This window comes from Lissotriton helveticus, chromosome 3_1 (genome assembly GCF_964261635.1).
Source record: "Lissotriton helveticus chromosome 3_1, aLisHel1.1, whole genome shotgun sequence".
NCBI classification, from domain to species: Eukaryota; Metazoa; Chordata; class Amphibia; order Caudata; family Salamandridae; genus Lissotriton; species Lissotriton helveticus.
In genome coordinates, this window is record NC_136061.1 from 1,396,440,128 (window position 1) to 1,396,453,444 (window position 13,317).

Genomic DNA, 13,317 nt, shown 5'->3' on the forward strand with positions numbered 1-13,317 from the left:
ACTGGAGGAAGGGAGAGCCAGGCTCTTCAGTACACTTCAAAGGATGCTCTTCGATTTAGAAAGAGGTCACTGGAAAGAGGCCTGGACACATCTCAGTAAGAGATGGGCATGGTAAGAGAATCATAAGCAGTAGGGCTTAGGCCCTGTGATAACCTTTTGCTACACATTTAACTGTGGCTGACACCCAGGTGTGAACCTCTAGTTCCTCCCATGGCCTGTGTTGAAGGGCTATCAGATTTGGAGTTGCTTGCAGTAAGGGCAGGGCAGAGGAGAGGGCATTTTAAAAGAAAGCAGAACTCCAACACTAATGTCAAAGACTCAGGGTCAGATGTATCAAACTCTTTTACCCATTCTGTGTCTATGGAAAAATGTGTTTGTACATCTGGCACTCAGTCCATATACTAAATGTAATGCCTGTAAATGGATTATAAGAAGGGAACCTCGAGGCACCCAAAATAGTCAGCTGTCAAGCAGCCAGTTTGGCTGAGCAAAGAGGAGCTCTTGCAAGACTTCTGCCTCTGACCAGGATTGGGTGCATGGGCCTACCAGTCTCCCAGGTAGCGAGGCACATCCAAGACCACCCGGAGCCTGGAGTACCAGTGCACGTTTCTTTACCAATACCAGTAAGCCCTGTGGGGAAGAGGAGGGCAAGGTCCAGTGGATGGATTCTGACAAGTGGATCCCTGTAGGACTGCAGGCAAAGATCAGGTTGCCACCGGTGTGAAGGTTCAAGCATGTGACCGTGTATGCCTGAGCGGGTCGCTGTGAAGTTAACAGTGGTTTGAATTACGGCTGTGCGGATCGGGCCTTAGTCAAGTCAAGTCTGTGACCCTGTATGCCAGATGGAGCTGCCGTGTTGATTACTGTCATGCTGATCCGGTTGTAGCTTGTGTGCGAAGTGAAGACAGTGACCGTGTATGCGAGATGGGCCGCTGTGATAATTACTGCTGTGATGATCGGGCATAGCCATGTGCAGAGGTGGAGTCAGCAACCCCATATGCCTAGTGAGGCTGCTTTTGTCATACAAATGAAAATGAGATGTCTTCACTGGAGGAAAAGACAATGAGATTCGTACAGAAAAACATATTTCATTAACTTGGACTCGCAAATTACTTTAGAACCTAGGCCATGCAAATAAATTGCATCCAGACTGGACGACCTTGAAATCAATGGCACTTTGGTAAATTTAGAGATCAGCCCTTAAGACAAAGTAAGCCTTTATGCAAAAGCTACAATGATCTACCATAGGGTTGCTGAACCATAAGGCATGGAAAAATGAGAGTGGTATATACAAGCAGGAAGAGGAGTGGTGTACATTTTTTCGATTTTCGCTAAGGCATCCAAGCACAAGGCCAACCACGTGGTACAGCACATAGCAACTATAAAGCATGGATTCTTGGGTCCCTGAACAAGAGATGGATCGCGGCGGAAATCTCAGACAAACAAACTCACATTACAATATAACATAAGCAAAAAGAGGGCAAGATGAATTTTTAGATGTTTTGCAGGAGATCAGCCCAGCAGTACAGCTGGTTTGTAACATCAACGTACACAATACAAGCAAAGCCTCATCTGGAGTGTAGTCGTATCCTCTGCTGAGTAATCAAATGCAATAATATGATTGCCTGAACTTATGGTTGAATGCAGTGTTGGCATTGTAGCTATTTTGGAACACAGAGCATCATGTGTGAGTTAGAGGAATATACTAACAAGCCTGTGTCTTGTGCGTTGTTAAGTAATACTTTGACGATGAGTAACAGTCAATACCTCACTGCATAGCTGAGCACAGTACATGCTGCTTCGAATGTAATGAGTGTGAACTGGTACACAATTATATCATGCCTTTCAGTCTTTGATGTGAGTAGACAATCTCGTTACTAAGGGATGGTGGATGAGCGAGCAGATGATGATATACTTCTCTGGTGTGCTGTGCACTCACCATGCCACCATCTAATTAGAACGTATTTAGGTGGGTACTGGATTTTCTCCTGAAGAAGGAAGAGAAGGAATAATGGGTTGTGCTATTGACATTCAGCCATTTGAAATTAGGATGCAAGACAATTGACAATTTTAATAATTCAAGACTTTGCTACAGAGAATATTTGTGGACATTGTGGGTGTGTTTTTACACCCATGCCAACGCCAGCAAAAGTGCAATATGATGCATGTGAAAGAGTTGTGAACATATTTAAAGTAACTTTGCGTGGTGGACATTATATTTAGATTTTAACTGGAAGCCACACACCTAAAAAAAGTATCTAGGTAAAAGTAAAACAGTTTCAAATTGTGAGGGATATGGAACTGCAAATTTGAAACAGACCTAGCTGTATCACTGTTATTAACCACCCTGAAAAGAGGAAACACTACTATTTGGTACTGGTTCTAAAAGGCTGCTCCAAGGGTCCAAGCAGTTTGCTGAAATGAGTACTGAGGATCAACAGGGTTCTCAAGTCCTTCCTTATCTGAAGGAAGCCTAAAACTTAAGAGTGACTGTGCACTGTGGGATGACACAAAATCTTACACCGAGGCGGCAATGGGCATGCACAGGATTCTCTTTTCTTTCATGCTTTTTAAAAGAGGTCAGAGTTTTCAACACTAGAGGGCAATACACTTACCACTTGGGGTCCTTAGGATGTGTAATATAGGAGATATGTATATAGTTTAGAAAAATGTCATCTCTGAATTTCTGATCAACTGTAAAATCAACAATGCCCATAACATATACCAATGTGTAAATTTCTCATCATTCAAAGCATTGAGTTGTCATTAATAAATAAAACTGCTTTCTTGAAAGACATTATTAAGGTATATTACAGATTTGTAGGGCTTACCGACAATAGTGAGATTCACTTGTGCTTGCTTACTGCCCAATTTGTTTTCTACCATTAGAGTGTAACATCCACAGTGCTCTTGCTTCGCTCCTGTTATGGTTAGTTTGCTGGAGGTCTCTGCATGCTCTATTTTGATAGACTCGCTTTCTTTTATCTGTCATCAAAACCAAAATGAAAGTTTGCATTTTATAATTGTCGAAAAGTTGTGTTTACACCTAATAAGAGTTTGAAATTAGTATAAGGTCCTTATGTCCACATAACTCAACATCCGCTCGATTAGATGATTCACACAAATACGGTAAACTAGTTTGGTTGAAACCTATCACCTCCTTGGACGCTCTCTGGTGATATTCCTACCACATTGTGGAGGCCCACTTACCAGTCAATCTAAAATACCTGCATTATGACTTAGTCAAAGTCAGTGTCTTTTCTTGATACAAACCAGATCTTAATAGCATTGTAAATATCACATCTTCGACTCAGATTTAGTCCCAGATGTAAGCAGGCTGGTGTTGTATGCTGCAGAGGTGCCAATCTTTATCCAAGTTGGAGAAAGATGTGAGCCGCCCTCACTCCAGCTGCTGTTGTTGTCGAGCATATTTGACCCACTTCCCGGCCACCAGCCTCCATGACCATTCGAAGAACTGACATCAAATTTGCAGATTAGCTATGGGGCAGGGTAATATATAATTACATCTGTAGCCCCTGGCAACATGTTGCTAGCAGTACCACCCCGGCTGCTCCCCTTTCTGAGGCTGTGGCCGCATACACAGTAATCATGGTAGATATGAATGTCTATGATTGTGGTGTGTTACCTGTTGGGGGCAACATGACCGGAGGGTTCCGCAGGCTTCCTCTGCCTGCACTGCAAAGAACCCCTTCAGGAGTGCTTGTAAGTGCTCACAATCATACTAGCTGTGAGAGTGCTGCTTGGTGCCGGGTGGGGGGATTTCGACAGACTACGACGTGTGAAAAATAATTATTTTATCTGTTGAAATCCCAACCTCGCCCCACCACTCTTACTTGCACGGGCCGCGGCTGGTTCGAAGGCTGAAACTTTCTAGTTCGCGCCACCAACATCAACTAGTTCAAAAGCTCTACTCAGAACAACACTCCTTATGTCACAGATGACATCTGTAATGAAGCCAATTACATCACAGGTGACATCACCTTTCACCTTGCCATTGACATGATTGAGACATCACTATGGATAAACAAGTGTTTGTTTTCAGATATGCTATTTACGTACATTGGGATACTATGTAAAGATATTCAGTGTTTTGCAATATCACCTCACCGACAATCAACCAATGGGTTTTACTTCCAATGTTGGCATAACTCAGTGGGGGTTGATTGCAGGGCCTGATCAAAGACAAAGCCCTGTGCTTAGCCCCTGTATGAATGATTCAGCTTTGCGTACCAGGGTTAGGGTGCATGGCTTGGGCACAATGGGGGTTGGTCAAAAGGCCTCTCCAAAAACCCAGCCCTACAGTCAATCTCACTACAGACATATCTACTGTGGGGAGACTTCAGGTCATGCACATCATGGGTTGCAGTCAATAAGTGATGTTACCAGTAATGTCACAGATACTTGTCTTGCATATGCCAACTATAACACCAACATTTAGGGCACAAATACTACATTGAGGGCAAGTTATGGTTTGTGCAGCTAACCAAAAGTTGCCAATTTCAACGTGTTTAGGTTTTGATTTGCAACAATGATGTTACTTTAACCAAAGAGTCTTCAGATTTTTTTTGAACATGCATTAAGGTCTTATGAGCAAATTAATCCTAAACTTACTATTTACAACGTTTTTCAGTGAATCTTTTTATTTTATATGGAACATATACTACACTGAACTCCCATATTTTTATAATTCATTGTGCCCAACCCTCGTTGTGGTGAACACCTGTTGTGCACAGCCTTCGTTCATGAACAGTGGGTGCTGGGCACCTTGCATCAACCTCTGTGTCATCAAACGTCAGCTTTGTTCAGCAAAGTCTTGGGGCATGGCTTGGCCAGTCTAGATCGAAACCCCATACCGAACCCAAGCCCAAGCCCACCCATACTTTTGAGACTGCTGCACATTCCCTAGGACTGGGAACAGCAGGCTCTGCGCTCTGGGTCTGGCTAATCAGTGCTCAACATGTACTGTGAATTTTCCTTTTGTTTTTAAAGCCAAGATTTAAAGAAAATAAACAAGCTTATACAAACGTTTCTAGTCCTGATTGTGGGTATGTGAACCCTTCATCAGTACCAGTGTTTTTATTTGTTATTTGGGACAACCTTTCATTTTGAGACCCCACCCTCATTTTGAGACCCTGTCACTCTTTATGATGTCCACTGGACATCATACATCACAAACTGTGGCATGTGTTTCAAGAAAATCTTCTGTTGATGCCAGCCGATCAGATTGTTTGGGTCGGTCGGTCGGCCCTGTCTGGCTCTATGGATTCAACTGACAAGGTATACTAAAATTAATTCAAAGTCTGCCCTATTTAGTTTTTAATGCAGCTTCTCGAAATATGCTTGAGGGGATTTTTTAAGTACACCACAAAAAGCACGCTTTGCGACATGCATACTAGAAAATCTTTGAAATCTTGCTTGGGTAATTTTTAGTTCAGATTCAGATTTTGAGACCGAAAAAGAAAATCAAAGGCACACTCTCCTAGAGAGGAATGGAGCAGGGTTGGGGTTGCATCGTGGGATGTCAGAAGGTGAGGAGAGCAAAAGGGAATTTATGTGGCAGAAGAGGATGAGGCAAATCTCCTTGGAGTGATAAACAGGGCAACACAACACAATTAAGGAGGTTACTGTTCCTCCTGTCTAGGTCTAAGTGCAACCTAATCCCTGCAAAATAGCTCTGTATCTTGAGCAGTGGCGGCTGAGAATCCTCTGTAAGGGGCAGGTCGTTGAATCCAATCATATTAAGATAAATGTGCTGAAATATATTTGAGTTCAGTTCACAATGTGGAATACCAAGCTGACAGATATGTATGGTAGACCTGTGTACAGATACGTATGGTAGACCTGGGTACAGATATGTATGGTAGATCCGTGTGTAGATCTCCCCGTAACCAAATCGCACAAGATTAACCTTTCATCCTATTGAATTCAATGCAATTAGCATCACTGAGTTGGACAATATGAACAGCTATGTGTAAGCCAATTAGTTATTCAAATAAAGATTAGAACTTGTGATCAGTGGATTGAACACACAAATCTGCAGGTGATTTTATGTCAATACCGAGGCACTGATCTGGTGAATGTTCCTTTAATGTTGCATTTAAAAGCAGCTCCTTAACCATAGAACTGGAACAATGAACTCTAAAACATTCTCATCTCACTGGAACTCAGCATCTTTTTAATGCTCCTTCCAATGAGATAACTCTAGGGTGAGCATGAAAGAAGTGTTCAGAATATCTGTGTTTATGAGTATTTTGGCTGTATTGGTATTGTACTGAGGTGTTTGTTGGCTATGAAGTGAACTATTCATTATTGGGGGTGAGCATTTGTGAGGTTGGCAGAATGCCATTAGGATGGTAAGGCACAGCCAGCGCTAGGTTGCTAGACGTTCAATCAGGGGAGCTTTAGTTTTGGAAATGGTGTACTTTGGGAAAATATGAAATTCTATAGAGGAGTGTTTTTTTGTAGAAGGAGACTTAAGGTAAAGGTTGCCTATGCACAAGAACTGCACACACTCAGCTAATCAAAAGCATATATGGCAGAGTTTTTTCATGCACTTAACCTTCAAGCGTGAGGTGGCATCAGGTGTAAGATGGCATCATCCGATTTTTTTTTTTAAGCAAAGGTGTGTTGGAGCTCAGACACACATCTTTCCATTCCAACTCCAAGCAGTAGTGGGACAAAGGAGTTTGTCGGCTTGCTCTTATGGGGTTCGTCTTGGCAAGCAACAGAAGATGACTATTTGTGAAAAAGAGCAAACACTGCCATCTTGGATAGGGGGAGTTCTATAGAAAGACCATTACAGAGTATCATTTCAGTTTGGGGTAGATGTGGGGACAAGAGAGGTGTATATATTATTGAATGCAGGATAAACAGTTCTGGCTTGCAAGTTTTTAGGTAAAGTTTAAGTCAATCTTTAGGATTTTAAGTGGCGGGGTTCCTTTTCATACCCTAACAAGATGAGTAATCCAAGGTCATCTACTTGTGGTTTTACTAGAGATGAGTTGAGAGACATTATAGCTGTAGACATAAGCAAAATGTTGGTGAAGGCTGTTAAGGCAACATTTCTAACAAAAGGAGGTAAAAGAGTGATGGTGGAGAATAAGGATCAACTTCTTGCCATTTTTGACTTTGGAGTGTTGGTTCACATTAAAAGAAAGTGTCTAGGCAAATGTAGAAGTGATTTAAAGACATTCGCCATAAACAAAGTGTTTATTACAAACAGAAATGGAACATGAAACACAACAATGATATTATGATAATTAAAAAGTGAAGTAACAGCCACAGATTTCCCAGAGCTGGCAAGACAATGAGAAAACGATGATGCCTTGAGTGATACTTTAAATAGCTATGAGGATGATAAGGTGAAGGAAGGGAATGTTTATGGATGTTTTAGGGATAAAGTGTTTGAACGGGTAGGCATCAATAACCGAAGGCCAAAAAACAGGTGGGCTTGGGATCCTGTCTCCAAATACGAAAGCTTTTAGGGGTAGATGAGAGAAATGTATTATGGTCCGAGTGCTTTAGACTAGTCATTTCAGCGAAGGTGCATCAGACACCAGAACTGGACTCGAAAGTGTTAATCAAAATGGGCACTGATGAAAAAAGGGATTAGAAAAATCACTGAAGGCATGACTGGATAAGCTGCTTGACGTTGTGAACCTGGTAGCCTCAATTCTGGACATGAACGGGGAAACAATCTTGAAAGGGATTCCCATAGACATGAATTATTTAGGAGGTTTAGGAGGTTAAATGCATTTAACCATAGGCTTGACAGGTAATGCTAATGCACCCCTAGCTGTGGGCAGGAGAGGGAGCCATATACTTCCAAAATTAATTGAAGTAGCATATGTGGAAGATTTCTCAAAAGTCCAGAGGCAGTTTCTTAAGTGAAAGTCTTGTTCAAAGAATGAAGCAAGTACTCAGTGACCTTTTCTCCTTTGGATAAATAGAGAATTCAGTGAAGAAGATTTTTGTCAATGATGTTTTTTGTAGGGCCTGGAGATTGAGAGATTGGTTTCCCGGTCGAGGACAATTTGGACCTCCATGCTATTATCAAGGCCATTCAGAGTTCAGTAGAGGTGGAGGAGGTTTTGGGGTTCTATCAGCCAGCAATAGGGATCTATGCATTGTGAGGCAGAGAAGGCTGGAGCAGGAGCAGTCATAGCAGAGGTCAGGCTGCAGGAGATTCATAGGACACTGTTATTCCCCAACTTCAGCTGCATCCATCCGAGAGTAGGTGGGCAAGTACAATTATTTTTACAAGGGTGGAAAATATTACACAGGATCCTTGATTTTTTAGCGACAGTGCAAGGATACCGACCAGAGTTAGGGCTTGTCCAAAGCAGGAGAAATACCAATGCGATATGCACTTTTCAGAAGAAGAAAAGGTATTGGTCACAAACGAGGTCCTGCACATGCTGAGAAAATGCACAATATAGAAGGTGAGAACAGAGGAGAAAGATTTCTTAAGCAACTCGTTTCTGGGTAAGAAGGAAACAAAAAGGTCTCCGTGATCAGGGTTGAGACTAGTGGTGAACCCGAGGTAGGTGATGCATTGCCGCTGAAAGAAGATCACTTGCTGAGGGATATTTTGAGGGCCCAGCACTTGAAGGAGAGATTACATTTTGATGATGCATATTCCACAATGCCAATCCAGCATGAATGTAGCAAGTTCTCATGTTTCAAATGGGGGACAAACTCTTGTCGGCTTTAGATCTGCCGTTTGGTTTATTATCCATGCCTTGGTGTTTTATCAAACTTAAGAGGCCCGTTATCGGTTTCTTGCCGGACAGAGAGGAAGTTTGATTGTGAATCTAGAAGATATAATGTTGATGGCACAGAATTGCTAATTACTATTATAGCAATTGGAGATATTAATATAGTTTTTAGAGAGTCTTGGTTATTTGATTATGGGAGAAGTTGCTCATGTTGCCTTCTAAAATGAAAGATAATTCTCCATGTCAATGGAATTACGGGGTACTGCAGAGGTAGAAAGGGAAGTTACTCAAGAAAGGTTGATACCATCACCATTAGATACATTTAGATGTGGAGGTAATTTATTAGTTTTATTGGTAAACTGGCCCAAATTATATAGCACTTCATGGCATGCGTTGGTTTTATCTAACCTCTATGTTTAATGGATATTATTATTATTACATAACATAAAGGCACTCAATTGTTTGACTCCCGCTTTGATGGAAGGCTGAATCTGCCTGGCCAGAATGTGGACACATGACCTGCAGACCAGGTGCTAACTGTGACAATTATTAATCTCATTAGACCATCTTGTCAGTTTATATAGTATTAACCTTTGAACAATACTATAAATTCTCTGTGAACTAATCAAATACGAAAGCTTCACTACTTTAAATGCAGTGATCCTTTCACAGTGGATGATCTTTTTCACCCTTGAATATCTATGGTAAATACATGCTAAATATGTTAATATGCATTAAAACAAGGACCATTGATTACTCGGAAAAAAAAAGATCAAATTGGGGTATATATACGGCAATAAATAATGCTTTCCCTACCTTCCTGGTCCCTTATCCAACTCTATAGATAAAACATTTAGGCATATTGGTCTACCGATATTCAGGTCATGGTAACTTCTCTTATGGAACACATTAATTTCCTCTCCACACATAGGTGGCACTGCCCATAGTGGCATTTAGTTGCATACCCTGTCACAGCTTAGACAGAGAGGTGATTGATAGTTGTTTTTTCTTTTTTTTTCAAACATATCCATCTTTTATGACAAAATTCCTGACCACTGTTGATTTACAGTTGGGTTTTTGCAATCTATTGTTCTGGTAAACAATGTAGTTTTCCCAGTAATTCACACCAGTTGATGAAAAGACTCTTTGAAATTTGCAGAAAAGTCAACCTCTGAACAAGATGAACAATTCAAGATTTGTCTTTCAATATTAGAAAAAGGATTGATTGTAGTGTAGAAGTGGTTGAAATCAAAATCAGTTTTATCTATAAAACGATATGAAAAAAGTAATCGTACTGTAACTATTCAAACTATGCACAATAGGTCAAAATGTGTGTATTTAACAAGAACAAATTAGATAAAAACAAACACAACATGCATATAAAAAAGTTTTTAAGTTCAGTATATTTCAGGTGTCCTGTAGTAGTTATAACTTCTGAAGACAATTTTTCTGACAGGGGGGCCTGTGGTCATAAAGAAGTTATGGTTTCTTTTATGTAGTTACATCAACTTTAACGTCATTGCTGTCAAAGGCCAACATCGCCCTACCATCTTGAATGATCTCTACATGTTTGTTCAAAATTTGCAGTTTTATAGTTCTGAGCTGATGTGAGATGCTGAGGAAAGTATTCCCAATTCTCTCCTTGTTTACAGGCATGAAACAGTGAGTCTTTCCAACAAACTCAGGAGTCATCTTATAGCACCAGCATGGACCACACAAGAAATATTTATAAATTAGCTCTCTCAGTGTCTTTTTCTGAATCACAAAGAAGCGAGGAGTTAAGCCCGTTGGTTAATTTTAGTGATTTTTCAATGTGCATCTTATTTCTATGTGAAGTGGTTAAAAAAACAATGGGTTCCAATTTCTTAAAACAAACTAAGTTTAGAAATTCACAAAGTTCTTGCTATATGAGGCCCTAAAACTGTAGGATTTTATTTTATTTGTGACAAAGATATTTTGGTTATAAAACAAAATATTTCATGTGCCATGAATTACAATTTTAGAGTGCAGGCATTTCTGTATGTATTATTCCGGCTGTACTGAAATTGTTCCCACAAGTACGTTTTACATGGTTTTGCAGGTTTATCCCCTGTATAATTTATAAACCTAAATTGATGCTTGCTGCAAGGAAATCATTGGCCAGTTGTGTTTGGTGTCCTCTTATGTAAGTTGATAATTAAGCCATTTTACATTTGCAAGTCTAGCCAAAACAATAATTCAGACCACGAACAGTGACTTCCTTGTTCTTTTAATGATGTTGCAAATTAAAGCGATTGTTCTCCAGATTTAATTAAAAAAGGCACTGACATTTATTTTTAATTACCCCCATCAAAAGGTCAACTTTATAGTCCAAGTTCATACAACTAGAAGGTTTGTGTAAAATATGTTCGTTTATATGTTGCTAGAAAATTTGCATTTATTTAGGAGGAAAAAGAGCCAAACATTTCATAAAATACATTTGCTGTTTTAAGATTCCCTTGGAACTTATTTGGAGATCATTAAGATAAATCCCAGGCTAGGCCAAAATAGGTTTATATATCAATAGAAAGTTTGCAAATATTGTGTGCATTGAATTAAATAGTGCATTTGCATACTATAAAAGTGAAAAATTGATTTTATAGCTTTCTACATGTGTGCATGTGAGCAGAATTAGTTCTGAGCAAAATGAGGGAACAATTTCATGCAGCAGAATTACACAGGAGCTTCTCTTCAAAAGTATGTAGTTGGCATGCCACTTTTTGTGGTGAACAGTGGCAATTTCTTGTCATTGAGTATTGAAAGTGAATCTTAATAATTCATATACTTTTTAAAAAAATGGATTGTTTTTAAACGAATAAAAATGTTCAGTAAACGTTTTTTTTAAATATAGGAATGCTTGCTAACAGTACTAAATAAAATTACTCAATTTTTATTTACCAATTAATGGATATTTTCATTTAAAGTTATGAATAGCTTTTGCAATTTTTTAAATATTGTGTGGAACACTCAATAAAAACTGCCAATTGTGTATGCAGCATAAACAAACATTCAGTTTGAAAACAATAAGAGTTGCGCAATTAACATGCAGTCAAAAGAATATATATATATATATATATATATATATATATATATATATATATATATATATATAAAGCTCAGCCTCAGAAGTAATCCAACTCCAAAGAACTGCACTCGTGGAACCAAACAGCTTAGCAGTGCTCACGCCAAATTTTAATCACAAATCGTTAACAGACGCGTTTCAGCTTACGCCTTCCTCAGTGTCAACTACACTGTGAGGACGCGCCGTGGATATAGCAGAAAACAATCATCAACATAGTAGATGGACTCGCTCAAAAATAACGGGCGCGCCATCTTGGAACATGTTAAATACAGTTCAACATTAGGTACTGTTTGCCCATGTGGAAACAAAACAACATCTATCTCGCCGTGGATCGGCGTGGTACCCCGTCTATGCACATCCGGGGTTGATGTTTAGTGCTCAAAAATAAGCCCCAAATTAAAGTTTCCAGAGTCCATCCTACCATGCATTGGTAAATCTTATGTTCAAAGAATCTCCGGTGCCCAATATATATACAGTGTCCCCAAGAAAATGCCAAACCAAACCCAGACCCAACGCTGCTGTATATACAAAGTTTCCAGTATGTCTATATGTTTCATCTTATTTACTTTCCCAAATGGACCGCCAATTCCTCCCCATGGTTCAATCCCCTGGGGGCCTTTGTCATAAGGTCGATTATGTACCTTGACTCCAAACGTCTCAATGTCCTTAATCTATCCCCTCCTCTTGGATTCTCAGGTACAAAATCCAGGCCAAAATATTGTAATTTGGTCCTGTCCCTTTGGTGAACCTGGTCAAAATGTCTCGCCACCGGGTATGCGGGATCCACTTTCTCTATGGCCCTTTGATGCTCGAGTACCCTGATCTTAAGTTGGTGAATCGTGCTTCCAATATATTTCAATCCGCAAGGGCAGATTAGGCAATACACTGCATAGTTAGTGCTGCAGGTTAGAAATCTTTTGATGGACTTGGTGATGCCTGCTCCTGGGATGTCATATGTGCGTACTCTCTTGCATCCCACGCAGGCCTTGCATTTACCGCAAGGGAAAAACCCCCCCATCTCTGCAATTTTGCCTGTTCTCGGTGTCACACTTTTAAGATGGCTTCTCACCAAGGAGTCTCGCAGTGATCTTGCTTTCCGGTACGTGATCAGGGGTTTTGTTGGGATATCATCTTTGAGTATTGGGTCTGTCCCCAAAATATGCCAGTTCTTTTGCATAATCTTTCTCAATTCCATGGAGTCACTGGTGTATGGAGTGATTAGGCGGAATTTGCCCTCCTTTTTAGTTTGGTCATTTGGTGCTTTTGTTTTTAGGAGATCTTCCCTTTTCATTTTTCTCACTCTTTTCAGAGTTTTCTCCAGAGTTGCTGGATCGTATCCTCTCTTGGTGAACCTTTCTACGCAACCTGCTGCTGCCGTCTCAAAGTCAATTTCTCTGCTGCTGTTTCTCTTCATCCTAAGCAATTCCCCGTACGGGATGCTCTGTATTAGCCTCTTTGGATGATTGCTGTCGGCTCGCA

General features: G+C 40.2%; 1 protein-coding gene across 2 annotated transcripts in view; it reads right to left on the reverse strand.

Annotated features, from left to right (window-relative positions):
* The window catches only part of MYLK (myosin light chain kinase), a 1,918,108-nt gene that overhangs the window by 291,949 nt on the left and 1,612,842 nt on the right, over positions 1-13,317 (reverse strand). For both annotated transcript variants that reach the window (XM_078682035.1, XM_078682036.1), the window contains one exon: positions 2,832-2,985. In XM_078682035.1, the coding sequence (XP_078538161.1) occupies positions 2,832-2,985 (154 nt within the window). The remainder of the gene's footprint in view (positions 1-2,831; positions 2,986-13,317) is intronic.